Below are 26,883 nucleotides of genomic sequence, written 5' to 3' on the forward strand. Positions count from 1 at the left end.
TCTCTCGCGCCCGCGCACTCTCTCGCTCTCGGCGGCCCGCGCACTCTCTCGCTCTCGCGCCCCGCGCACTCTCTCGCTCTCGCGCCCGCGCACTCTCTCGCTCTCGCGCCCGCGCACTCTCTCGCGCCCGCGCACTCTCTCGCTCTCGCGCACTCTCTCGCTCTCGCGCACTCTCTCGCTCTCTCGGCGGCACTCTCTCGCTCTCGGCGGCACTCTCTCGCTCTCGCGCCCGCGCACTCTCTCGCGCCCGGCGCACTCTCTCGCGCCCGCGCACTCTCTCGCTCTCGCGCCCCGCGCACTCTCTCGCTCTCGCGCCCGCGCACTCTCTCGCTCTCCGCGCCCGCGCACTCTCTCGCTCTCGCGCCCGCGCACTCTCTCGCTCTCGCGCACTTCTCTCGCTCTCGCGCACTCTCTCGCTCTCGCGCACTCTCTCGCTCTCGCGCCCAGCGCACTCTCTCGCTCTCGCGCCCGCGCACTCTCTCGCTCTCGCGCCCGCGCACTCTCTCGCTCTCGCGCCCGCGCACTCTCTCGCGCCCGCGCGCACTCTCTCGCGCCCGCGCACTCTCTCGCTCTCGCGCCCGCGCACTCTCTCGCTCTTCGCGCCCGCGCACTCTCTCGCTCTCGCGCCCGCGCACTCTCTCGCTCTCGCGCCCCGCGCACTCTCTCGCTCTCGCGCCCGCGCACTCTCTCGCTCTCGGCGCACATCTCTCGCTCTCGCGCCTGCCTCGCGCCGCGCACTCTCTCGCTCTCGCGCCCGCGCACTCTCTCGCCTCTCGGCGCCCACTGCGCACTCTCTCCCTCTCGCGCCCGCGGCACTCTCTCCCTCTCGCGCCGCCCTGCGCACTCTCTCCCTCTCGCGCCCCGCGCACTCTCTCGCCTCTCGCGCCCGCGCACTCTCTCCCTCTCGCGCGCCCGCGCACTCTCTCCCTCTCGCGCCCGCGCACTCTCTCCCTCTCGCGCCCGCGCACTCTCTCCCTCTCGCGCCCGCGCACTCTCTCCCTCTCGCAGCCGCGCACTCTCTCCCCTCTCGCGCCCGCGCACTCTCTCCCTCTCGCGCCCGCGCACTCTCTCCCTCTCGCGCCCGCGCACTCTCTCTCCCTCTCGCAGCCCCGGCGCACTCTCTCCCCTCTCGCGCCCGCGCACTCTCTCCCTCTCGCGCACTCTCTCGCTCTCGCGCCCGCGCACTCTCTCGCTCTCGCGCCCGCGCACTCTCTCGCTCTCGCGCCCCGCGCATTCTCTCGCGCCCTGCGCACTCTCTCGCGCCTGCGCACTCTCTCGCGGCCCGCGCACTCTCTCGCGCCCACGCGCACTCTCTCGCGCCCGCGCACTCTCTCGCGCCCGCGCACTCTCTCGCGCCCGCGCACTCTCTCGCTCTCCTCGCTCTCCTCGCTCTCGCTCGCCCCTCGCTCTCGCTCTCGCTCGCCCGCGCCCTCTCTCTCGCTCTCCGCGCGCCCCGCGCCCTCTCTCTCGCTCTCGCTCTCGCGCCCTCTCTCTCGCGCGCCCGCGCCCTCTCTCTCGCTCTCGCGCGCCCGCGCCCTCTCTCTCGCTCTCGCGCGCTCTCTCTCGCTCTCGCGCAATCTCTCCCTCTCGCGCCCGCGCACTCTCTCCCTCTCGCGCCCGCGCACTCTCTCCCTCTCGCGCCCGCGCACTCTCTCCCTCTCGCGCCCGCGCACTCTCTCCCTCTCGCGCCCGCGCACTCTCTCCCTCTCGCGCCCGCGCACTCTCTCCCTCTCGCGCACTCTCTCGCTCTCGCGCCCGCGCACTCTCTCGCTCTCGCGCCCGCGCACTCTCTCGCTCTCGCGCCCGCGCACTCTCTCGCTCTCGCGCCCGCGCACTCTCTCCCTCTCGCGCCCGCGCACTCTCTCCCTCTCGCGCCCGCGCACTCTCTCCCTCTCGCGCCCGCGCACTCTCTCCCTCTCGCGCCCGCGCAATCTCTCCCTCTCGCGCCCGCGCAATCTCTCCCTCTCGCGCCCGCGCACTCTCTCCCTCTCGCGCCCGCGCACTCTCTCCCTCTCGCGCCCGCGCACTCTCTCCCTCTCGCGCCCGCGCACTCTCTCCCTCTCGCGCCCGCGCACTCTCTCCCTCTCGCGCCCCGCGCACTCTCTCCCTCTCGCGCCCGCGCACTCTCTCCCTCTCGCGCACTCTCTCGCTCTCGCGCCCGCGCACTCTCTCGCTCTCGCGCCCGCGCACTCTCTCGCTCTCGCGCCCGCGCACTCTCTCGCTCTCGCGCCCGCGCACTCTCTCGCTCTCGCGCCCGCGCACTCTCTCCCTCTCGCGCCCGCGCACTCTCTCCCTCTCGCGCCCGCGCACTCTCTCCGTCTCGCGCCCGCGCACTCTCTCCCTCTCGCGCCCGCGCACTCTCTCCCTCTCGCGCCCGCGCACTCTCTCCCTCTCGCGCCCGCGCACTCTCTCCCTCTCGCGCCCGCGCACTCTCTCCCTCTCGCGCCCGCGCACTCTCTCCCTCTCGCGCCCGCGCACTCTCTCCCTCTCGCGCCCCGCGCAATCTCTCCCTCTCGCGCCCCGCGCAATCTCTCCCTCTCGCGCCCGCGCACTCTCTCCCTCTCGCGCCCGCGCACTCTCTCCCTCTCGCGCCCGCGCACTCTCTCCCTCTCGCGCCCGCGCACTCTCTCCCTCTCGCGCCCGCGCACTCTCTCCCTCTCGCGCCCGCGCACTCTCTCCCTCTCGCGCACTCTCTCGCTCTCGCGCCCGCGCACTCTCTCGCTCTCGCGCCCGCGCACTCTCTCGCTCTCGCGCCCGCGCACTCTCTCGCTCTCGCGCCCGTGCACTCTCTCCCTCTCGCGCCCGCGCACTCTCTCCCTCTCGCGCCCGCGCACTCTCTCCCTCTCGCGCCCGCGCACTCTCTCCCTCTCGCGCCCGCGCACTCTCTCCCTCTCGCGCCCGCGCAATCTCTCCCTCTCGCGCCCGCGCACTCTCTCCCTCTCGCGCCCGCGCACTCTCTCCCTCTCGCGCCCGCGCACTCTCTCCCTCTCGCGCCCGCGCACTCTCTCCCTCTCGCGCCCGCGCACTCTCTCCCTCTCGCGCACTCTCTCGCTCTCGCGCCCGCGCACTCTCTCGCTCTCGCGCCCGCGCACTCGCTCTCGCGCCCGCGCACTCTCGCTCTCGCGCCCGCGCATTCTCTCGCGCCCGCGCACTCTCTCGCGCCCGCGCACTCTCTCGCGCCCGCGCACTCTCTCGCGCCCGCGCACTCTCTCGCGCCCGCGCACTCTCTCGCGCCCGCGCACTCTCTCGCTCTCTCGCTCTCTCGCTCTCGCTCGCTCGCTCTCGCTCTCGCTCTCGCTCGCCCGCGCCCTCTCTCTCGCTCTCGCTCTCGCGCCCTCTCTCTCGCTCTCGCGCGCCCGCGCCCGCGCCCTCTCTCTCGCTCTCGCGCGCCCGCGCCCTCTCTCTCGCTCTCGCGCGCTCTCTCTCGCTCTCGCGCCCGCGCGCTCTCTCTCGCTCTCGCGCCCGCGCGCTCTCTCTCGCTCTCGCGCCCGCGCGCTCTCTCTCGCTCTCGCGCCCGCGCGCTCTCTCTCGCTCTCGCGCCCGCGCGCTCTCTCTCGCTCTCGCGCCCGCGCGCTCTCTCTCGCGCGCTGTCTCTCGCTCTCGCGCGCTGTCTCTCGCTCTCGCGCGCTCTCTCTCGCTCTCGCGCGCTCTCTCTCGCTCTCGCGCCCGCGCGCTCTCTCTCGCTCTCGCGCCCGCGCGCTCTCTCTCGCTCTCGCGCCCGCGCGCTCTCTCTCGCTCTCGCGCCCGCGCGCTCTCTCTCGCTCTCGCGCCCGCGCGCTCTCTCTCGCTCTCGCGCCCGCGCGCTCTCTCGCCCGCGCGCTCTCGCTCTCGCGCCCGCGCGCTCTCTCTCTCGCTCTCGCGCCCGCGCGCTCTCTCTCGCTCTCGCGCCCGCGCGCTCTCTCTCTCGCTCTCGCGCCCGCGCGCTCTCTCTCGCTCTCGCGCCCGCGCGCTCTCTCTCGCTCTCGCGCCCGCGCGCTCTCTCTCGCTCTCGCGCCCGCGCGCTCTCTCTCGCTCTCGCGCCCCGCGCGCTCTCTCTCGCTCTCGCGCCCGCGCGCTCTCTCTCGCTCTCGCGCCCGCGCGCGCTCTCTCGCTCTCGCGCCCGCGCGCTCTCTCTCGCTCTCGCGCCCGCGCGCTCTCTCTCGCTCTCGCGCCCGCGCGCTCGCTCTCGCGCGCTCTCTCTCGCTCTCGCGCCCGCGCGCTCTCTCTCGCTCTCGCGCGCTCTCTCTCGCTCTCGCGCGCTCTCTCTCGCTCTCGCGCGCTCTCTCTCGCTCTCGCGCGCTCTCTCTCGCTCTCGCGCCCGCGCGCCCTCTCTCGCTCTCGCGCCCGCGCGCCCTCTCTCGCTCTCGCGCCCGCGCGCTCGCTCTCGCGCCCGCGCGCCCTCTCTCGCTCTCGCGCCCGCGCGCCCTCTCTCGCTCTCGCGCCCGCGCGCCCTCTCTCGCTCTCGCGCCCGCGCGCCCTCTCTCGCTCTCGCGCCCGCGCGCCCTCTCTCGCTCTCGCGCGCCCTCTCTCGCTCTCGCGCGCCCTCTCTCGCTCTCGCGCGCCCTCTCTCGCTCTCGCGCGCCCTCTCTCGCTCTCGCGCGCCCTCTCTCGCTCTCGCGCGCCCTCTCTCGCTCTCGCGCGCCCTCTCTCGCTCTCGCGCGCCCTCTCTCGCTCTCGCGCCCGCGCGCTCTCTCTCGCGCGCCCTCTCTCGCGCGCCCTCGCGCTCTCTCTCTCTCGCTCTCTCTCGCTCTCGCGCTCTCTCGCTCGCTCTCGCGCGCTCTCTCTCTCTTGCTCTCTCTCTCTCTTGCTCTCTCTCTCGCGCGCCCGCGCCCTCTCTCTCGCGCCCGCGCGCTCTCTCTCGCTCTCGCGCCCGCGCGCTCTCTCTCGCTCTCGCGCCCGCGCGCTCTCTCTCGCTCTCGCGCCCCGCGCGCTCTCTCTCGCTCTCGCGCCCGCGCGCTCTCTCTCTCGCTCTCGCGCCCGCGCGCTCTCTCTCGCTCTCGCGCCCGCGCGCTCTCTCTCGCTCTCGCGCCCCGCGCGCTCTCTCTCGCTCTCGCGCCCGCCCGCTCTCTCTCGCTCTCGCGCCCGCCCGCTCTCTCTCGCTCTCGCGCCCGCGCGCTCTCTCTCGCTCTCGCGCCCGCGCGCTCTCTCTCGCTCTCACGCGCTCTCTCTCGCTCTCGCGCGCTCTCTCTCTCGCTCTCGCGCGCTCTCTCTCGCTCTCGCGCCAGCGCGCTCTCTCTCGCTCTCGCGCTCTCTCTCGCTCTCGCGCTCTCTCTCGCTCTCGCGCTCTCTCTCGCTCTCGCGCCCTCTCTCGCTCTCGCGCCCTCTCGCTCTCTCTCGCTCTCTCGCTCTCGCGCTCTCTCTCGCTCTCGCGCCCGCGCACTCTCTCTCGCGCCCGCGCGCGCTCTCTCGCTCTCGCGCGCTCTCTCTCGCTCTCGCGCACGCGCGCTCTCTCTCGCTCTCGCGCCCGCGCGCTCTCTCTCGCTCTCGCACCCGCGCGCTCTCTCTCGCTCTCGCGCCCGCGCGCTCTCTCTCGCTCTCGCGCCCGCGCGCTCTCTCTCGCTCTCGCGCCCGCCCGCTCTCTCTCGCTCTCGCGCCCGCCCGCTCTCTCTCGCTCTCGCGCCCGCGCGCTCTCTCTCGCTCTCGCGCCCGCGCGCTCTCTCTCGCTCTCGCGCCCGAGCGCCCGCGCGCTCTCTCTCGTTCTCGCGCCCGCGCGCTCTCTCTCGCTCTCGCGCCCGCGCGCTCTCTCTCGCTCTCGCGCCCGCGCGCTCTCTCTCGCTCTCGCGCCCGCGCGCTCTCTCTCGCTCTCGCGCCCGCGCCCGCTCTCTCGCGCCCGCGCGCTCTCTCTCTCTCGCTCTCGCGCGCGCGCCCGCGCGCTCTCTCTCGCTCTCGCGCCCTCTCTCGCTCTCGCGCCCGCGCGCCCTCTCTCGCTCTCGCGCGCCCGCGCGCTCTTTCTCGCGCGCTCTCTCCCGCTCTCGCGCGCTCTCTCCCGCTCTCGCGCGCTCTCTCCCGCTCTCGCGCGCTCTCTCCCGCTCTCGCGCGCTCTCTCCCGCTCTCGCGCGCTCTCTCCCGCTCTCGCGCGCTCTCTCCCGCTCTCGCGCGCTCTCTCCCGCTCTCGCGCGCTCTCTCCCGCTGTCGCGCGCTCTCTCGCGCCCGCGCGCCCTCTCTCGCTCCCGCGCGCCCTCTCTCGCTCCCGCGCGCCCTCTCTCGCTCCCGCGTGCCCTCTCTCGCTCTCGCGCCCGCGCGCCCTCTCTCGCTCTCGCGCCCGAGCGCCCGCGCGCTCTCTCTCGCTCGCGCGCCCGCGCGCTCTCTCTCGCTCTCGCGCGCTCTCTCTCGCTCTCGCGCCCGCGCGCTCTCTCTCGCTCTCGCGCCCGCGCGCGCTCTCTCGCTCTCGCGCCCGCGCCCGCTCTCTCGCGCCCGCGCGCTCTCTCTCTCTCTCGCGCGCTCTCTCTCTCGCTCTCGCGCCCGCGCGCTCTCTCTCTCGCTCTCGCGCCCGCGCGCTCTCTCTCGCTCTCGCGCGCTCTCTCTCGCTCTCGCGCCCGCGCGCTCTCTCTCGCTCTCGCGCCCGCGCGCTCTCTCGCTCTCGCGCCCGCGCGCTCTCTCTCGCTCTCGCGCCCGCGCGCTCTCTCTCGCTCTCGCGCCCGCGCGCTCTCTCTCGCTCTCGCGCCCGCGCGCTCTCTCTCGCTCTCGCGCCCGCGCGCTCTCTCTCGCTCCCGCGCGCTCTCTCTCGCTCCCGCGCCCGCGCGCTCTCTCTCGCTCTCGCGCCCGCGCGCTCTCTCTCGCTCTTGCGCCCGCACGCTCTCTCTCTCTCTCGCGCGCTCTCTCTCTCGCTCTCGCGCCCGCGCGCTCTCTCTCTCGCTCTCGCGCCCGCGCGCTCTCTCTCGCTCTCGCGCCCGCGCGCTCTCTCTCGCGCGCCCTCTCTCGCGCGCCCGCGCGCTCTCTCTCGCGCGCCCGCGCTCGCTCTCTCTCGCTCTCTCTCGCTCTCGCTCGCTCGCTCTCGCTCGCTCTCGCGCTCTCTCGCTCTCTCTCTCTCGCTCTCTCTCTCTCTTGCTCTCTCTCTCTCGCGCGCTCTCGCGCGCCCGCGCCCTCTCTCTCGCGCCCGCGCGCTCTCTCTCGCTCTCGCGCCCGCGCGCGCTCTCTCGCTCTCGCGCCCGCGCGCACTCTCTCGCTCTCGCGCCCGCGCACTCTCTCGCTCTCGCGCCCGCGCACTCTCTCGCTCTCGCGCCCGCGCACTCTCTCGCTCTCGCGCCCGCGCACTCTCTCGCTCTCGCGCCCGCGCACTCTCTCGCGCCCGCGCACTCTCTCGCGCCCGCGCACTCTCTCGCGCCCGCGCGCTCTCTCGCGCCCGCGCGCTCTCTCGCGCCCGCGCACTCTCTCGCGCCCGCGCACTCTCTCGCGCCCGCGCACTCTCTCGCGCCCGCGCACTCTCTCGCGCCCGCGCACTCTCTCGCGCCCGCGCACTCTCTCGCGCCCGCGCACTCTCTCGTGCCCGCGCACTCTCTCGCGCCCGCGCACTCTCTCGCGCCCGCGCACTCTCTCGCGCCCGCGCACTCTCTCGCGCCCGCGCACTCTCTCGCGCCCGCGCACTCTCTCCCTCTCGCGCCCGCGCACTCTCTCCCTCTCGCGCCCGCGCACTCTCTCCCTCTCGCGCCCGCGCACTCTCTCCCTCTCGCGCCCGCGCACTCTCTCGCTCTCGCGCCCGCGCACTCTCTCGCTCTCGCGCCCGCGCACTCTCTCGCTCTCGCGCCCGCGCACTCTCTCGCGCCCGCGCACTCTCTCCCTCTCGCGCCCGCGCACTCTCTCCCTCTCGCGCCCGCGCACTCTCTCCCTCTCGCGCCCGCGCACTCTCTCCCTCTCGCGCCCGCGCACTCTCTCCCTCTCGCGCCCGCGCACTCTCTCCCTCTCGCGCCCGCGCACTCTCTCCCTCTCGCGCCCGCGCCCGCGCACTCTCTCGCTCTCGCGCCCGCGCACACTCTCGCTCTCGCGCCCGCGCACTCTCTCGCGCCCGCGCACTCTCTCGCGCCCGCGCACTCTCTCGCGCCCGCGCACTCTCTCGCGCCCGCGCACTCTCTCGCGCCCGCGCACTCTCTCGCGCCCGCGCACTCTCTCGCGCCCGCGCACTCTCTCGCGCCCGCGCACTCTCTCGCTCTCGCGCACTCTCTCGCTCTCGCGCACTCTCTCGCTCTCGCGCACTCTCGCTCTCGCGCCCTCTCTCGCTCTCGCGCCCTCTCTCGCTCTCGCGCCCTCTCTCGCGCCCCGCGCACACTCTCGCTCTCGCGCCCGCGCACTCTCTCGCTCTCGCGCCCGCGCACTCTCTCGCGCCCGCGCACTCTCTCGCGCCCGCGCACTCTCTCGCGCCCGCGCACTCTCTCGCGCCCGCGCACTCTCTCGCGCCCGCGCACTCTCTCGCGCCCGCGCACTCTCTCGCGCCCGCGCACTCTCTCGCGCCCGCGCACTCTCTCGCGCCCGCGCACTCTCTCGCGCCCGCGCACTCTCTCGCGCCCGCGCACTCTCTCGCGCCCGCGCACCCTCTCGCGCCCGCGCACTCTCTCCCTCTCGCGCCCGCGCACTCTCTCCCTCTCGCGCCCGCGCACTCTCTCCCTCTCGCGCCCGCGCACTCTCTCCCTCTCGCGCCCGCGCACTCTCTCCCTCTCGCGCCCGCGCACTCTCTCCCTCTCGCGCCCGCGCACTCTCTCCCTCTCGCGCCCGCGCACTCTCTCCCTCTCGCGCCCGCGCACTCTCTCGCGCCCGCGCACTCTCTCGCGCCCGCGCACTCTCTCGCGCCCGCGCACTCTCTCGCGCCCGCGCACTCTCTCGCGCCCGCGCACTCTCTCGCGCCCGCGCACTCTCTCGCGCCCGCGCACTCTCTCGCGCCCGCGCACTCTCTCGCGCCCGCGCACTCTCTCGCTCTCGCGCCCGCGCACTCTCTCGCTCTCGCGCCCGCGCACTCTCTCCCTCTCGCGCCCGCGCACTCTCTCGCTCTCGCGCCCGCGCACTCTCTCGCGCCCGCGCACTCTCTCGCGCCCGCGCACTCTCTCGCGCCCGCGCACTCTCTCGCGCCCGCGCACTCTCGCGCCCGCGCACTCTCGCGCCCGCGCACTCTCTCGCGCCCGCGCACTCTCTCGCGCCCGCGCACTCTCTCGCGCCCGCGCACTCTCTCGCGCCCGCGCACTCTCTCGCGCCCGCGCACTCTCTCGCTCTCGCGCACTCTCTCGCTCTCGCGCACTCTCTCGCTCTCGCGCACTCTCTCGCTCTCGCGCACTCTCTCGCTCTCGCGCCCTCTCTCGCTCTCGCGCCCTCTCTCGCTCTCGCGCCCTCTCTCGCTCTCGCGCCCTCTCTCGATCTCGCGCCCTCTCTCGCTCTCGCGCCCTCTCTCGCTCTCGCGCCCGCGCACTCTCTCGCTCTCGCGCCCGCGCACTCTCTCGCTCTCGCGCCCGCGCACTCTCTCGCTCTCGCGCCCGCGCACTCTCTCGCTCTCGCGCCCGCGCACTCTCTCGCTCTCGCGCACTCTCTCGCTCTCGCGCCCGCGCACTCTCTCGCTCTCGCGCCCGCGCACTCTCTCGCTCTCGCGCCCGCGCACTCTCTCGCTCTCGCGCCCGCGCACTCTCTCGCGCCCGCGCACTCTCTCGCGCCCGCGCACTCTCTCGCTCTCGCGCCCGCGCACTCTCTCGCTCTCGCGCCCGCGCACTCTCTCGCTCTCGCGCCCGCGCACTCTCTCGCTCTCGCGCCCGCGCACTCTCTCGCTCTCGCGCCCGCGCACTCTCTCGCTCTCGCGCCCGCGCACTCTCTCGCTCTCGCGCCCGCGCACTCTCTCGCTCTCGCGCCCGCGCCCGCGCACTCTCTCGCTCTCGCGCCCGCGCACTCTCTCGCTCTCGCGCCCGCGCACTCTCTCGCGCCCGCGCACTCTCTCGCTCTCGCGCCCGCGCACTCTCTCGCTCTCGCGCCCGCGCACTCTCTCGCTCTCGCGCCCGCGCACTCTCTCGCTCTCGCGCCCGCGCACTCTCTCGCTCTCGCTCTCGCGCCCGCGCACTCTCTCACTCTCGCGCCCGCGCACTCTCTCGCTCTCGCGCCCGCGCACTCTCTCGCTCTCGCGCCCGCGCACTCTCTCGCTCTCGCGCCCGCGCACTCTCTCGCTCTCGCGCCCGCGCACTCTCTCGCTCTCGCGCCCGCGCACTCTCTCGCGCCCGCGCACTCTCTCGCGCCCGCGCACTCTCTCGCTCTCGCGCCCGCGCACTCTCTCGCTCTCGCGCCCGCGCACTCTCTCGCTCTCGCGCCCGCGCACTCTCTCGCTCTCGCGCCCGCGCACTCTCTCGCTCTCGCGCCCGCGCACTCTCTCGCTCTCGCGCCCGCGCACTCTCTCGCTCTCGCGCCCGCGCACTCTCTCGCTCTCGCGCCCGCGCACTCTCTCGCTCTCGCGCCCGCGCACTCTCTCGCTCTCGCGCCCGCGCACTCTCTCGCTCTCGCGCCCGCGCACTCTCTCGCTCTCGCGCCCGCGCACTCTCTCGCTCTCGCGCCCGCGCACTCTCTCGCTCTCGCGCCCGCGCACTCTCTCGCTCTCGCGCCCGCGCACTCTCTCGCTCTCGCGCCCGCGCACTCTCTCGCTCTCGCGCCCGCGCACTCTCTCGCGCCCGCGCCCGCGCACTCTCTCGCGCCCGCGCACTCTCTCGCTCTCGCGCCCGCGCACTCTCTCGCTCTCGCGCCCGCGCACTCTCTCGCTCTCGCGCCCGCGCACTCTCTCGCTCTCGCGCCCGCGCACTCTCTCGCTCTCGCGCCCGCGCACGCTCTCGCGCCCGCGCACGCTCTCGCGCCCGCGCACTCTCTCGCTCTCGCGCACTCTCTCGCTCTTGCGCACTCTCTCGCTCTCGCGCACTCTCTCGCTCTCGCGCACGCGCACACTCTCGCTCTCGCGCCCGCGCACACTCTCGCTCTCGCGCCCGCGCACTCTCTCGCTCTCGCGCCCGCGCACTCTCTCGCTCTCGCGCCCGCGCACTCTCTCGCTCTCGCGCCCGTGCACTCTCTCGCGCCCGCGCACTCTCTCGCGCCCGCGCACTCTCTCGCGCCCGCGCACTCTCTCGCTCTCGCGCTCTCTCGCTCTCACACACACTTAATATATACAGCAAATTTGGGACGCGAGACCCCCGCCTGCCCTCCTCTGCAATATCCCTTCCTAATCCTGGCTACCTTTCCCACCCAAACAAACAAGATCAGCCTGTCCACACCCCTAAAAAACACTTGAACAAAAAGATCGGCAGACATTGAAACAAGAACAGGAATCGCAGCAAAACATTCATTTTTGCTGCCTGCCAACGACAGAGGGAGATTGTCCCACCCCAGCAGGTCAACCTTCACACTCTCCACCAAGCTTGTGAAGTTAAACTTCCAAAGCCCTGCCCAATCCTTGCCACCTGCACATCTAAATACCTAAAATGATATGCCACCAGACAAAATGGCAGCCCACTACAGAGAGACCACAAAATACTCACTTTTCCTTAAATTATATTTGTACCCTGAAAACAACAGCCTTCCCACATGAGGACAACTGTCTACCCTTTACAAACCCCCGGCTGGTCCTCCCCAATCACCTTTGGGAGGCACCGTTCCAACCTTAACTCCGACACTTTTGCCAGTATTTGGGCCTCTGCATTCAGCAGAGATATGGGCCTATATGACTCACACTCCACCAGATCTCCCTTAGCAACAGTGAGATGGATGCCTGTGGAATTGTTTGTGATAAGACACTCCTAACCATCGCATTCTCAAACATTCCCACCATCAAAGGCCCCAACCTCTCCTTAAATCTTTTATAGAATTCGATCGGAAACCCATTAGGCCCTGCCGTTTTCCCTACCTGCATCCTCTCAATCCCCACCTTCACCTCATGCCCCCACCGGCTCCTCCAACCCTGCCATCTCCAGCTCCCCCAACCTCAGACACTCCAGCCCGCCCACAAACCCCCTCATCTTCCACTCGTCCTTTTATACAGGTCCCTATAAAACTCCTGGAACACCTTATTTATCTGTTCCGGAGCCACCATCAATTCCCCATCTTATTCTGCATCCGAACCTCCCTCGCCATGACCTCCCTCCGGTGCTGACGTGCCAGTATATGCCCTGCCTTTTCCCCATACTATAAGCTTGCCTCGCCCTTCTAAACTGATGCACTGCCTTTCCGTGGACTACCGGTTAAACCTCGTCTGCAAAGCCTTCCTCTTTGCCAAGAGGCCCAGGTCCGGATCCCGCACCTAACTCCCATCCACCTCCAAAATCTCTTCTATCGATCGTTGGCGTTCCTCTCCCTCCTCCCTATCCACTTTAACAAAATCACCTACTCCCTCCCCACACCTTTAGAGCCTCCCAGAACACTGACCGTGAGACTTCCCCAGTGCAATTAAACCCCGCATACTCGATCACCGTCCCTATCTTGTAACAGAGGTTCCGGTCCGCCAGTAACCCCACATCCATTCTCCACCCTGGTCTTTGGGCAGCCCCCTTCTCCAAAAACACACCCATCCAATGTGGAACGTGATCCGAGATCACAATTTCTGAATACTTTGATAACCCCAGCCAACAGCACCTTTCTTACCACAAAAACGTCGATCCTCAAATACATCTTGTACATCGGGGAGAAAAGCCACTAATCCCTTGGGTGTAAACACTTCGACGGGTCCACTCTTCCTATCTCCCTCATGAGCTCAGTCAATGCCTTTGGCCACCACTGACTGGGTCAGGGTGTGCTGCTGGGACCTGTCCGTTTTCGGTTCCGACACACTGTTCTAGCCACCAGCCCCCCCGTCCCACGACTCACCAACCCTTCTTAAGCCTCAGCTGATTATTCACCCTCCTGCAGCATCACCACATTAGCTTTTGAACTCTTCATGTGCTCTCTTGATCTCTTCACTGGTCCCTCTAACCCCCTCACATTCCACGTCACTGTTCTGTTCTGACCGGGGGTCTCGCACTTATCCACCATCACCATAACCCCTGGCCCTGCCCATGCAGCTGGACCCATCCCTTTGTTACCGTTGACCCCCTCCCCAAATACCACTCCGTATCGATCCCCTCCCCCCACCATTCACACCTCCCAGGTCCATCGAAACCTGCTCGACTCAGCTCCATCGACCACGGCCCCTCCACCCACTGCATTCCCATTCACGAGCCAACCCATTCAACAACCTTCGTTGGCTAGTGCCCTGCCAGAGTCCCCCCACCTCAGAAATCTGGCCCCACAGAGCTGCCACCATTTAGAAAAAGAAAACCAAAACCCAAAACACATGTAAACAAATTCCCCCCCCTCCCCCATTCAAGAAACAGAGAAACAAAACCCCAATCAAATAGAAAATCCTCCAAAAGCAAAATACAATCCCTGCCTCCACCACCGCGTCTAAATCCCAAATCTCATTTCAGTCCCAGTCCTTCAGCATTAGTGATCGCCTCCGCCGACTCACTTTGCAGGGTAGACCACCAAATTTGACTGCCATACAATGCCTCCTTCACCTGTTCAAAGGCCGCTCAGCTTCGCGCCAGCTCCGCTATCAGATTTTGCCAATGACTTCCGCACTTCACCTCTCATCTCTGCTTCGCCCTGCTCTTTCTCCTGGAACCTGTGAAAGCAGATTCTAACCGCCCTTGGTGGCTCATTCACTTTAGACTTTGGCTTGAGCAACCAATGTGCCCTGTCCAACTCATAGCGGGAGGAATCCATCCCCCCCAAATCAACTCCGCAAAGTAGTACTGTCGGCCTTGGGCCTCAACCCTCTCAGGCACGCCCACGATTCTCAGATTTCGCCTCCTTGACCTATTCTCCAGGTCCTCCACATTAGCTCTGAGCCCATTGTTTGCTTCTGCTGCCCTTGGCAGCTCCTCCCCCATCGAGGTGCACTGGTCGCGATGTTGCAACAATGCCTCATCCACCCCCTTGAACTTTTCTCCTTGCTCCTGCACCTTGACCAAAGTCTTCATCACTGCTGCCTTTACTGGAGCAATCGCCTCCTCCATCCACTCTTTCATCGCAGTCGTCATGTCCCTCCTGAAGCATCTCCATATGCTTGGCAAACGGCGCCTCAAACTCCACTGACATCACCTTGGTCAGAGTTTCCACCGTGAGGGGAGCGGCCCCACCCAATGACCCAGCCCGCCATCTTTCTTTCCAGGGCTCACAGCCTCAGTCAACGGCAGACTTTTGCTCGCCATCTTCTTTCGAGCACACTTCTTCGGGGTCTTCGACATTTCACGTCTTTCTTATAACTTCCCACACCAACTCATTCACAAACTATCCCGAAACTGGGCATAAGTCCAAAAATCAGAGACTATAGCAGAGACCTCCACATACAGGCCCATCGGAAGTGGAAGCCCCCTTACATAATGCTACATTCTCTGCGCATCTACCCTATCAAGCTCTCACAGAATCTTTTATATTTCGTTTAGATCACACCTCATTCTTCGGAAGTCCAGTGAGTATAAGTCCATTCTATTCTACTGTTCTTAATTGGGCAACCCTAGCAACCCATGAATCAGCTCAGTGAACCTTGTCTGAACTGCTTCCAGTGCAATGTATCCAAGTATGAGACCAAAACTGTACACTGCACACGGTGTGGTCTTTAACAATGCTCTGTACAGTTGGCACAAGAATCCCGACTTTTCAATTCCATCCCCCTTTTTACTGAAAGGCCATCATTCCATCTGCCTTGCGAATTACTTGCTGTACCTGCATGCTAACTTTTTGTGATTCATGTACCGGGGTACCCAAATCACTTTGTACTGCAGCTTTCTGCAGTCTTCTTTGCCAAATAATCTTCCACTTTCCTTTTCTCCCTGTCAAAATTAACCAGCTCTCAATTTTCCTCCTTGTACTCCACATGCCAAATTTCTGCCCAACCACTCAACCTATCTGTCTCCCCTTCACAACTTACTTTTCTACCTATCTTTGTATTGTCAGTAATTTTTTTTTTACATTCAGCCCCTTTTACCAACTATTAATATAGTTGAGGCTCCAGCACTGATCCCTGCAGCACTCCACTAGTTACAGTTTGCCAACCTGAAAATTACCCAATTATTCAGACTGTTTCTTTTTGATTAACAAATCCACTACCTATGCTAATGTAGGACCCGTAACACCATGAGCTCTTATTTCTTTGCAGTAGCCTTTTAATGCCGTGCCTTATCGAATGTCTTTTGCAAATCCAAATACACGGCGTCGACTGGTACTTCTTTCTCTACTCGGCTTGTTACATCCTCAAAGAACTCTAATAAATTTGGAAAATAGTTTTCCAATCCTCGGATTTCCAGAACCTATGGAATTTAACAAGATCAATGCATCCACCATTTTAACAGCCACTTATTTCAAGACCCTTAGATGTAGCCCATTACAACCAGGGAATTCGTCAGACTTTAGTCCGTCGTATTAGTTTTCCTAGTACTTTTACCCCAGTGATGGTGATTGTTTTAAGTTCTTCGCTTTTACCCCTTGATTTTATGCTATACTGTGAAGACAGATAATAATGACTTATTCTGCCATTTTCTTGTTCCCCATTAGTTATTTTTCAGTCTCGCCCTCTAAGATACCAATGCTTACTACTTTCCTATTCTTATAGGAGCTTTTACTACCTGTTTTTATGTTTCTTGCTAGTTTTCCCTCATTCTATAATTTTTCCCTTTTATTATTTTTTAACTCATTATTGGCTTGTCTCCGAAGATTTCCCAGCCTCTTTTTTTCAGTTTCCTTAGTTAGCCACGGCTATTGTATCTCTCATCGAGTCTTTATTCCCTGGTGGACTACATCTTTGTTGAGAATTATGAAGTATTTCAATAACAATCTTTATTGTCACAAGTAGGCTTAACATTAACACTGCAATGAAGTTACCGTTTAAATAATACTGCATTGAAGTCTCCTGGCCCTGATGGGATGCATCCCAGAGTGTTAAAAGAGATGGCTAGGGAAATTGTAAACGCACTAGTGATAATTTATCAAAATTCACTAGACTCTGGGGTGGTCCCAGAGGATTGGAAAGTAGCAAACGTGACACCACTGTTTAAAAAAGGAGGTCGGCAGAAAGCGGGTAATTATAGGCCGGTAAGCTTAACTTCGGTTGTCGGGAAAATGCTGGAATCTATCATTAAGGAGGAAATAGCGGGACACCTGGAGGGAAATTGCCCCATTGGGCAGACGCAGCATGGGTTCATAAAGGGTAGGTCGTGTCTGACTAATTTGGTAGAATTTTTTGAGGACGTTACCAGTGCAGTAGATAACGGGGAGCCAATGGATGTGGTATATCTGGATTTCCAGAAAGCTTTTGACAAGGTGCCACGCAAAAGGTTGCTGCATAAACTAAAGATGCATGGCATTGAGGGTAAAGTGGTAGCATGGGTAGAGGATTGGTTAACTAACAAAGCAGGGAGTGGGGATAAATGGGTGTTTCTCTGGTTGGCAACCTGTAACTAGTGGGGTCCCTCAATGATCTGTGTTGGGCCAGCAGTTGTTCACAATTTACATAGATGATTTGGAGTTGGGGACCAAGTGCAATGTGGCAAAGTTTGCAGACGACACCAAGATGAGTGGTAAAGCAAAAAGTGCAGAGGATACCGGAAGTCTGCAGAAGGATTTGGATAGGTTAGGTGAATGGGCTAGGGTCTGGCAGATGGAATTCAATGTTGCCAAGTGTGAGGCTATCCATTTTGGGAGGAATAACAGCAGAATGGATTATTATTTAAACGGTAAGATGTTAAAACATGCTGCTGTGCAGAGGGACCTGGGTGTGCTGGTGCACGAGTCGCAAAAAGTTGGTGTGCAGGTGCAACAGGTGATTAAGAAGGCTAATCGAGTTTTGTCTTTCATTGCTAGAGGGGTGGAGTTCAAGACAAGGGAGGTTATGCTGCAATTGTATAAGGTGTTGGTGAGGCCACATCTGGAGTATTGTGTGCAGTTTTGGTCTCCTTACCTGAGAAAGGACATATTGGCACTGGAGGGAGTGCAGAGGAGATTCACTAGGTTGATCCCAGAGTTGAGGGGGTTAGATTATGACGAGAGGTTGAGTAGACTGGGACTGTACTCATTGGAGTTTAGAAGGATGCGGGGGGATCTTATTGAAACATATAAAATTATGAAGGGAATAGATAGGATAGATGCGGGCAGGTTGTTTCCACTGGTCGGGGAAAGCGGAACTAGGGGGCATAGCCTCAAAATGAAGGGAAGTAGATTTAGGACCGAGTTTAGGAGGAACTTCTTCACCCAAAGGGTTGTGAATCTCTGGAATTCCTTGCCCAGTGAAGCAGTTGAGGCTCCTCCTTTAAACGTTTTTTCAGAAAAAGATAGATACCTTTCTAAAGAATAAAGGGATTTGGGGATATGGTGTACGGGCCGGAAAGTGGAGCTGAGTCCACAAAGATCAGCCATGATCTCATTGAATGGCGGAGCAGGCTCGAGGGGCCAGATGGCCTACTCCTGTTCCTAATTCTTATGTTCTAAGTTACTGTGAAAATCCCCATGCCTGCCACTGCTTCTGCACCATGTTAACCTTTTAAAAAAAATTCATTTATGGGATGTGCACATGAAATGGACTGCTAGAATTGGCTTAATTGTTGAAATAAATTGTCGAACCGCTTGATTTTGACTCAACTGCACTTTAGAATCTTGGTAGATGGATGAATTAAGGTGAAGGAATGGTGTTGGTCATATGGAATTATCCTTTTGTCATTTGAAATCCCATAAATTGCAGAACTTGCCTTCATAAGAATGAAACATTGATGCAGAGGATATCTATCTGACTGAAGGTCTAAATGTGTTCTGACTCCTGACAGTACAGGTTTAGATCTTCAGACTGAAACAGTAGATGATCAGTTGGAAAAAGTGAGAATGAGCTTGGATTTTAGGGTGCCTTTCATTACTCCAATACATCCCAAAAGACTTTCCAACTCAGGAAGTACTTTGTGAAATGGAGTTACTGTTGTATGTTCAGAACATGTGGCAGCCAACTTGGGTGCAGCAAGGTCCTGTACAGAGCAAGGAGATAAACAGAACTTGTGTAATTATCCTTAAACCCGCAATCTTCTAACCTAGGAGAAAGAATGCTGCACTGAGCTAAGATTCACAGTTATTGATGCGCAATCCCCAAGAACTTAGTAAAAAAGTTGTCATGACTTCTAAAACATCTTGTGTGTTGCATTGAAATACTTGTAATTGCATCTAGTGTTTTCAGTATTTTCCATGAAATAAATTTGTGTGCCGATGTTGAGGGCAGGTTAGCATAGTGCTCTTTTACGGCCTGGATTTGAATCCATCCCAGTTGTTTAAATTTATTGTATTGATTGATGAATACTCTGTTTTATTTGGGTGGTGGGGGAGAGAGTAAACTTTCATGGGGACTGAAAGAAGTGTGCACAATATCTGCTGCACTTAATTTAAACGCAAGTATGCTCGGGTCATGTTTAGCAGAACAAACGGAGTTGAATTCACTAGTCATCCTTGAGGCTTCTTCATCCAATTGCTAATGGCACCAAATGGGTAAATTATGTGAGCCCATATCTTTTGAAATTCTGGACAACTGAAATTTATTATGATTCTTAAATCCAATAGAGTTCTGGGATGGCTATAAACCCAGAAGTGAAAATACAGGGTTTTAACCCACTTTGCCACCCAATGCCCTATCATTGAATCATAGAATTCCTACAGTGCAGAAGGAGGCCATTCGGCCTGTTGAGTCTCCACCGACCCTCTGAAAGAGCGAGCACTCCACCCAAGCTCCGTCCCCCGCTCGATCCTAATAACCCCTTAACCTAATCTACACACCTTTTTTGGACACTGAGCGGTAATATAGCATGGCCAGTCCACCTAGCCTACACATCTTTGGAGGAAACCGGAGCATGCAGACACGATGAGAAAGTGCAAACTTCTCACAGAAAGTGACCCAAGGCTGGAATTGAACCCGCGTCCTTGGTGCTGTGAGGCAGCAGTGTTAACCACTGTGCCACCCTATCATTTAGGTAAGCATTGCATTAATGAAAGAGATTTTGAACCAGCTCTTTTATGCCTTTTAAAACTCCAGTACAGTCACATGCTGATCTGCATATGGAGGTGCTCATACAACATGCTAAGCATCGAATGCCTCAAAATCTAGCATTGTTTGTAGAGCATTTGGTCTGGAGAGTTTTAAAAACTTTTTTGAAGTTTAACAACAACCGAATTGCCAGAACTACGAAATCCAGTCAGTTAATTTAGAATCCATAGAATTCCTACAGTGCAGAAGGAGGTCATTCGACCCTTCGAGTCCGCACCGACCTTCTGAAACACCACCCTATCTAGGCCCAATTTCCACAACCCCAACTAACCTTATTTTGGACATTAATGGGCAGTTTTAGCATGGCCTATCCACCAGAGCTGCACATATATTGGACTGTTGCTATTTTTAGAACAGCATTTTCTTGTGATATCACGTCTTCTCAATTTTTCTTTCAGTTATTTGAAGCGGTTTAAGGTAATGAAAATCAAAGTGCTTCGAAGCTGGTGTCGTCAAATCTTGAAAGGTTTTCATTTTCTTCATACTCGTACACCACCCATCATCCATCGAGATTTGAAATGTGACAACATCTTCATTACAGGCCCTACTGGATCAGTTAAAGTTGGGGATCTTGGCCTTGCTACACTAAAAAGAGCATCATTTGCTAAAAGTGTGATAGGTAAGTTAATTGTCGTTAAGTGAAGCTTAATTTGTGTGCTATTGGCTTTTGAAAATGAAATAGAAAAATTATTACTTCGAAATAGTTTAGTCTACGTTATTGGATTGAATAAAGCTGTGACCTACTTTGCTGTGCTATAATATTCATCTGCTTTCTAATCTTTGTTATGAAAGCCTGTTTCAATACCTGAAACTATACGCAGGGTCTTTTTTTTTTGTCTGGATATCATGCTGAGCCCTCTTTACTCAATTTTCTGTATTCTAAGTATTTTCAACTGTAGGACATCTACTTTTCCCAGCTGCAGTAGACCTAACAGTACTGCAGTTGAACGGTAAGTGCTGTAGATAAAGGCTGTGGTGAGTTGCCTTTCTGATGATTTGAAGATCAAAATTATTGAATGTTCCAACTTGATTAATTATGTGCCAGTTTTCATTTGCAAGGCAACTTGGTTACTGATACAGGGTGTAAAAAAACATCTTTGGTCAGAAACCAGCTATGGTCTGGCCTGATTATTAAAAAAAAATAATAATTTCAATCTGTGAAGATTGACCTGGAAATCAAACTGAAAACACAAACTTTTTAATATCTTAATGTTGAGTTTGTAGTAATTTGCAGTGCAAGGAATTTCGATGTCCAACATGTATGAAATTGTTGTGAATATTAGATTATCGGTGGGCTGTCTAAACAGATTGCAGTGTAATTGGTTTTCCATTATTGTAAGGTGGAACAAAAAAGATTGCAATTAACTGTTATATAGATGTGTTTCCATTACGAAGAGCATTTAAAATTTGAGTATTTCTTTCTGGGCAAAATGGATAGAATTAGTAATTGCAGGAGTTTTTGTTCAGTTGTAAAGGGTGACTTGGATAAACTCTGCTGAACACCATATAGGATGCCTTGCAGAAGAAAGCTTGAGTTGGTAGGTTGCTGAGTAACTGAGAAGGACTCTCCTTCGCCTCCGCTTTGTCTTCCCCCACAGGTCATCGTCATCCATCGGTGAGTACCGACAGCCTCTACTCACTGAGACAGTCTGTTAGAGTCTGAAACGTTCTTTTAATTTAAGGTACCCCTGAGTTCATGGCTCCTGAGATGTACGAAGAAAAATATGACGAGTCTGTTGATGTTTACGCTTTTGGGATGTGTATGCTAGAGATGGCAACTTCAGAATACCCATACTCGGAATGCCAGAATGCTGCTCAGATCTATCGTAGAGTAACCAGTGTAAGTACATGCTAGATTTGTGGATTTTGGCTACCTCTAATAGTATATTTCAAGTTCTCATTTTAAAAAAAAAAATTATTTTGGCACAGTTTGGTGAAGTGTGGGGCTAGCAGTAGTTACCATTGAGTGAAGAAATACCGTTTTTAAGCAACACTGCATCTTTGAAAGTAGATAAATGGCCAACTGTGGATGAATTGTTTCTGGGCAGCGAAGAGAAGCAACAGAGGAAATAACAAAAGTTTTGACCATTTTCCAATTCCTTTTGGTTATAGGCATGTTACCATAAAGAGTTACCATTTCCAATTCCTTTTGGTTATAGACATGTTACCATAAGAGTTACTAATGTACCATGGTTTAAAAAAGAAGCAATGCACAGGATAGTCAGTTTCACATCGGTGGTGAGCAATTTATTTGAAGGCCTTTTATGGGAGACTGGCCAGAGAAGAGAAGTAAAGGCTCATGAGATCCAGGGATAGTGGCAAGTTGGATGCAATATTGGCTCAGTGACAGGGAGCATAGGGTAATGGTTGGGTGTGTTGTGACTGGAAGGCTGGTTCCACAGGACTCTTTGCTAGGTTATTTGCTTTTTGTGGTGCTGATCAAAGAATGGATTGGCCAAGTGGGCAGAAAAGTGGCAAATGGAATTTAATTCAGAGAAATTTTGAAGTATTGTATTTGGGAGACCAAACAAGACCAGAGAAAACACATTAAAATGTTACGGTACTGAAAAGTGGGAGGAACCGAGAGAGCCGCTTTGAAGTGCAGATACCTCAAAGTTGGGTGGATAGATTAGGTGGTTCAGGAGCCATATAGGATACTTCCTTTATTAACTGAGGCAGGTAATGTAAGCGCCGGGAGGTTATGCTAGAACTGAACAAAACACAAGTTAGGCTAGAGCTAGAGTATTGTGTACTGTTCTGGTCACTGTATTACAGGAAGAATGTGATTTGTATGAGAGAGGGTACAGTGGAGATTGACAAGAATGTTGCCTGAGCTGGAGAATTTTAGTTATGAGGAAAGATTGTACAGGCCAAGGTAATTTTCTTTGGAATGAAAAAGACTGGGAAGAGACTTAATTAATGAATATAAATAGTGAGAGGCCCAGATAGGGTGGATATGAGTGACCCAGTTCCTTAAGTGGAGAGGTCAATTGCAAGGGGTTATAGATTGTAAGTATTTGACAGGTGGATTTAAGGCATGTTGAGTGTGATGGGCACCTGGAACTCTCCGCCTGAAAGAGTGGTAGAGGCAGAAACCCTTTTTTTACATTTAAAATATATGCAGGTATTCACTTTAAAGTGTCATGATCTAACCCACCCCTGCCTCCCATCAAAAAACCTGCCCTCGGCCTATGTATCCACTGTTTTTATTGCATCTCCTACCTTCTGTTCTTAAGGTACAATGCTCTCTCAGAACTCCAGAACATTTCTTCCAAATTGTCTGCTAGATTGTCTTTCTTGGGCACTTCCTTTCATCATGCTGGTCCTTGAATCTGACGTAATTCAATCATTGGAATTCCATGTGTATCCTTTTGATGCCTAGTTCTTTACCACTTGCCTCAACTTGTAGATCAGCAAGGAGACCCAAGATGATTTCTTGATGCATAAAAACTTTGCTTTGGCATTTATTCCATTTCCTGTCCAGACACCTCAGCTAAGCCAAACAAGACTGTAAAATCTAGGTTTTCGGTTTGATCAATTTTAAACCCCACATATTTTCCAAAGCTGGGATTGCTTATTTCTAGTTACCCCCAGACTTGATTTTTCCCTCTTAGGTTTTTAAAATTATCATCTGTGCATTGCTACCTCATTTTGTCCAATCATGGAGCTTTCACCCACCATGTACCTGCTCTCCAGCAGTATCTCCTTGTTCCACTTGGGGGAGTACTTCATATTTTTTTGATGTTAATGGGATGAGATGCAGAACTTCAGGAACATTAAATTCAAAACAAGAACAGAGAATGCTGGAAAAACTCAGCAGGTCTGGCAGCATCTGTAAAGAGAGAAAGCAGAGTTGACGTTTTGAGTCTTTCAGGCTCTTAATCAGAACTGAAGAGAGGGCACTTGTGTTAGATATTGAAGTGAGAGATTGCAACAAAATGTAGCACTTTAAGAACAAAAGACAGACTGGTGTGGGAGGGGAATATTTTAAAAGGGTTTAAGATGGAGCTTAACTCAACATTGAGTCCTGAGGGCTGCAATGTGCCCAACCAGCAGATAAGATTCTGCTTGCGCCGTAGACTGTCATTTTTAAAACCATCATCCAGCCACTGCCAAGTGACTAAATATTGGTAGAAGTGTAAATTTGATAAATACTTTAGAAGAGTTGAGGAACAGTGGCCGCCTTTAAAAAGAAGATGGTTCAGGTACAGTCGAGGTGCATTTTTATGAGAGTAGGTATGATAAACCCATTCAGATGAGGGAGAGCAGAAAAAGGATGCAAGTGCCAGGTCATGTTGATAATGCTAGTGAGAATCAAGTTGTGTATAGGAAGTTGAGGGGAGGTGAAGGAAGAAATGAGGGCAGTAGAGAGACAGAGCATGGGCAGTGACTGTCAGCCAAGATGAAAGGGAATCCAAACATCTTCTAAAAGCATATAAATAGTAAAAAGAGGCCTGTGGAAGCTCAGTCATTGTATTTGTTTAAAGTAGAGATTGATCAATTTCGGATCCAACAATTCAGTAAAAGGTGTTATGGGCCAGGGTTTAGAGAGCCCCAAAGTGTATCATAAGAACATAAGAACTAGGAACAGGAGTAGGCCATCTGGCCCCTCGAGCCTGCTCCGCCACTCAATGAGATCATGGCTGATCTTTGTGGACTCACCTCCACTCTCCGGCCCATACATCATATCCTCGAATCCCTTTATTCTTTAGAAAGGTATCTATCTTTTTCTTAAAAACGTTTAAAGAAGGAGCCTCAACTGCTTCACTGGGCAAGGAATTCCAGAGATTCACAACCCTTTGGGTGAAGAAGTTCCTCCTAAACTCGGTCCTAAATCTACTTCCCTTCATTTTGAGGCTATGCCCCCTAGTTCTGCTTTCCCCGACCAGTGGAAACAACCTGCCCGCATCTATCCTATCTATTCCCTTCATAATTTTATATGTTTCAATAAGATCCCCCCGCATCCTTCTAAACTCCAATGAGTACAGTCCCAGTCTACTCAACCTCTCGTCATAATCTAATCCCCTCAACTCTGGGATCAACCTAGTGAATCTCCTCTGCACTCCCTCCAGTGCCAATATGTCCTTTCTCAGGTAAGGAGACCAAAACTGCACACAATACTCCAGATGTGGCCTCACCAACACCTTATACAATTGCAGCATAACCTCCCTTGTCTTGAACTCCACCCCTCTAGCAATGAAAGACAAAACTCGATTAGCCTTCTTAATCACCTGTTGCACCTGCACACCAACTTTTTGCGACTCGTGCACCAGCACACCCAGGTCCCTCTGCACAGCAGCATGTTTTAACATCTTACCGTTTAAATAATAATCCATTCTGCTGTTATTCCTCCCAAAATGGATAGCCTCACACTTGGCAACATTGAATTCCATCTGCCAGACCCTAGCCCATTCACCTAACCTATCCAAATCCTTCTACAGACTTCCGGCATCCTCTGCACTTTTTGCTTTACCGCTCATCTTGGTGTCGTCTGCAAACTTTGCCACATTGCACTTGGTCCCCAACTCCAAATCATCTATGTAAATTGTGAACAACTGCGGGCCCAACACAGATCCTTGAGGGACCCCACTAGTTACAGGTTGCCAACCAGAGAAACACCCATTTATCCCCACTCTCTGCTTTCTGTTAGTTAACCAATCCTCTACCCATGCTACCACTTTACCCTCAATGCCATGCATCTTTAGTTTATGCAGCAACCTTTTGTGTGGCACCTTGTCAAAAGTTTTCTGGAAATCCAGATATACCACATCCATTGGCTCCCCGTTATCTACTGCACTGGTAACGTCCTCAAAAAATTCTACCAAATTAGTCAGACACGACCTACCCTTTATGAACCCATGCTGCGTCTGCCCAATGGGGCAATTTCCCTCCAGGTGTCCCGCTATTTCCTCCTTAATGATAGATTCCAGCATTTTCCCTACAACCGAAGTTAAGCTTACCGGCCTATAATTACCCGCTTTCTGCCGGCCGACCTTTTTTAAACAGTGGTGTCACGTTTGCTACTTTCCAATCCTCTGGGACCACCCCAGAGTCTAGTGAATTTTGATAAATTATCACTAATGCGTTTACAATTTCCCTAGCCATCTCTTTTAACACTCTGGGATGCATCCTATCAGGGCCAGGAGACTTGTCTACCTTTAGCCCCATTAGCTTGCCCAATACTGCCTCCTTAGTGATTACAATCATCTCAAGGTCCTCACCTATCATATCTTTATTTCCATCAGTCACTGGCATGTTATTTGTGTCTTCCACTGTGAAGACTGACCCAAAAAACCTGTTCAGCTCCTCAGCCATTTCCCCATCTCCTATTATTAAATCATGGAGTTCACCTGACCCACAACTTTGATTAGATTGTGGGTTATGGGGGGCTCACGGGCCTACCTTATAGGTGTAATGTAACAGAGATTTTCAGTACTTTTAAATTAAAACAATATTTATTTATGAAACCAGTTAGCACTTTATAAACCCACAGTAAACATCGTAACAACTATCAACACCAATAAATCCCCCAAAGAGTACAGTACCCTATAAGTAACTCTTAATCTTTCCTTGCAACATCCATAAGACCAAAAAAAAAACCTTTTCCAGAAAGTCATCAGGTTCAACTTCTCTACTGAGACATGTACCACTTTGAAATCCTCAAATGAGCTCTCAAGTCAGTCTGCAGCCTGCAGAGAGAGATCCTTACAGCTGCTTGCTTTGCCTGCAGCTATCCAGCTCTCTAAAACGTAACCAACACCCTGTAGCTGCGAGCCCAAAGCGAAGTAAAAGCTGACAGACAGTCCAGTGCCACCCACACTCTGACATCACTGCAGTAATAAACACTCATTTCTTAAAGGTACACCCACTACAGCTATGCTATAAAAAACACCCATTTCTTAAAGGTACTCTCACATGACAAAGGTTATGTGGATAGTGGGTTTAAAAAGCATTGAACTGCCTGATCAGCCATGATCATATAAGATGATGAAACAGGCTTGACTGGTTGAATGGCCTACTCCTGTTTCTATGTTCCGAAGGGTATTGAGGGAAGTAAGGGTGGAAATTGAGGAGGCACTAGCCATAACCTTGCAATCTTTCATGGATACAGGGTTGGTGCCAAAGAACTAAGGAATTGCAAAGTTATGTCCTTTTATTAAAAAAAAAAAAAAAATGGGTGTAAGGGTGACTCTAACAACTATGGGCAGTCAGTTTAACATTGACGGTGGCAAAACCTTTAGAACAATAATTTGGGCGAAAATGAACAGTTACCTGGAAAAATGTGGATTCATTAAAGAAATCCAGCACAGATTGAAGGGCAAGTCATGTTTAACTAACTTTGTTTTTTGATGAGATAACAGGGAGGGTTGATGAGGAAATTGGGGTTGATGTGGACTTCCAAAAGGTTTTTTGAGGAAGTGTCACAGAATAGGCTTGGCAGGATAGTTAAGCCATAGAATAAAAGGGGCAGTGACAGTCTAGATATGAAATGGGCTGTATAACAGGAAATGGAGAGTCGTGCTGAAGAGTTGTTTTTTGGACTGCGGAAGGTGTACATAGAAAATAGAAGTAGGAGAAAGCTCTGCCATTTGTAATGATCATGGCTGATGGTCAAATTCAATACCCCCCCCCCCCCCCCCAAAAGCACGCAGCATTTTGGCCTCAACTACTTTCTGTGGCAGTGAATTTCTCCTCCCCTCAGTCCTCAAACTATGAACCCTAGTTCTGAACTCCCCACCATTGGGAACATTTTTCTGAATCTACCCTGTCTAATCCTGTTAGAATTTAATAAGTTTCTATGAGACCCCCCCTCGCTCTTCTGAACTCCAATGAATATAAGCCTAACTGACTTGGTCTCT

The 26,883-nt window shown here is 56.5% G+C and overlaps 1 protein-coding gene and 1 long non-coding RNA gene across 12 annotated transcripts in view; one reads left to right on the forward strand and one right to left on the reverse strand.

Moving 5' to 3' along the window:
- The window catches only part of wnk1b (WNK lysine deficient protein kinase 1b), a 254,162-nt gene that overhangs the window by 79,038 nt on the left and 148,241 nt on the right, over window positions 1-26,883 (forward strand). For all 11 annotated transcript variants that reach the window (XM_072484582.1, XM_072484581.1, XM_072484577.1 and 8 more), the window contains exons 3-4: window positions 19,423-19,643; window positions 20,707-20,864. In XM_072484582.1, the coding sequence (XP_072340683.1) occupies window positions 19,423-19,643; window positions 20,707-20,864 (379 nt within the window). The remainder of the gene's footprint in view (window positions 1-19,422; window positions 19,644-20,706; window positions 20,865-26,883) is intronic.
- The window catches only part of LOC140396244 (uncharacterized), a 56,958-nt gene that overhangs the window by 9,022 nt on the left and 21,053 nt on the right, over window positions 1-26,883 (reverse strand). The window contains exon 4 of the long non-coding RNA XR_011936494.1: window positions 22,710-22,856. This is a non-coding gene — a long non-coding RNA (uncharacterized lncRNA). The remainder of the gene's footprint in view (window positions 1-22,709; window positions 22,857-26,883) is intronic.

This window comes from Scyliorhinus torazame, chromosome 19 (genome assembly GCF_047496885.1).
Source record: "Scyliorhinus torazame isolate Kashiwa2021f chromosome 19, sScyTor2.1, whole genome shotgun sequence".
In the NCBI taxonomy this organism is placed as follows: domain Eukaryota; kingdom Metazoa; phylum Chordata; class Chondrichthyes; order Carcharhiniformes; family Scyliorhinidae; genus Scyliorhinus; species Scyliorhinus torazame.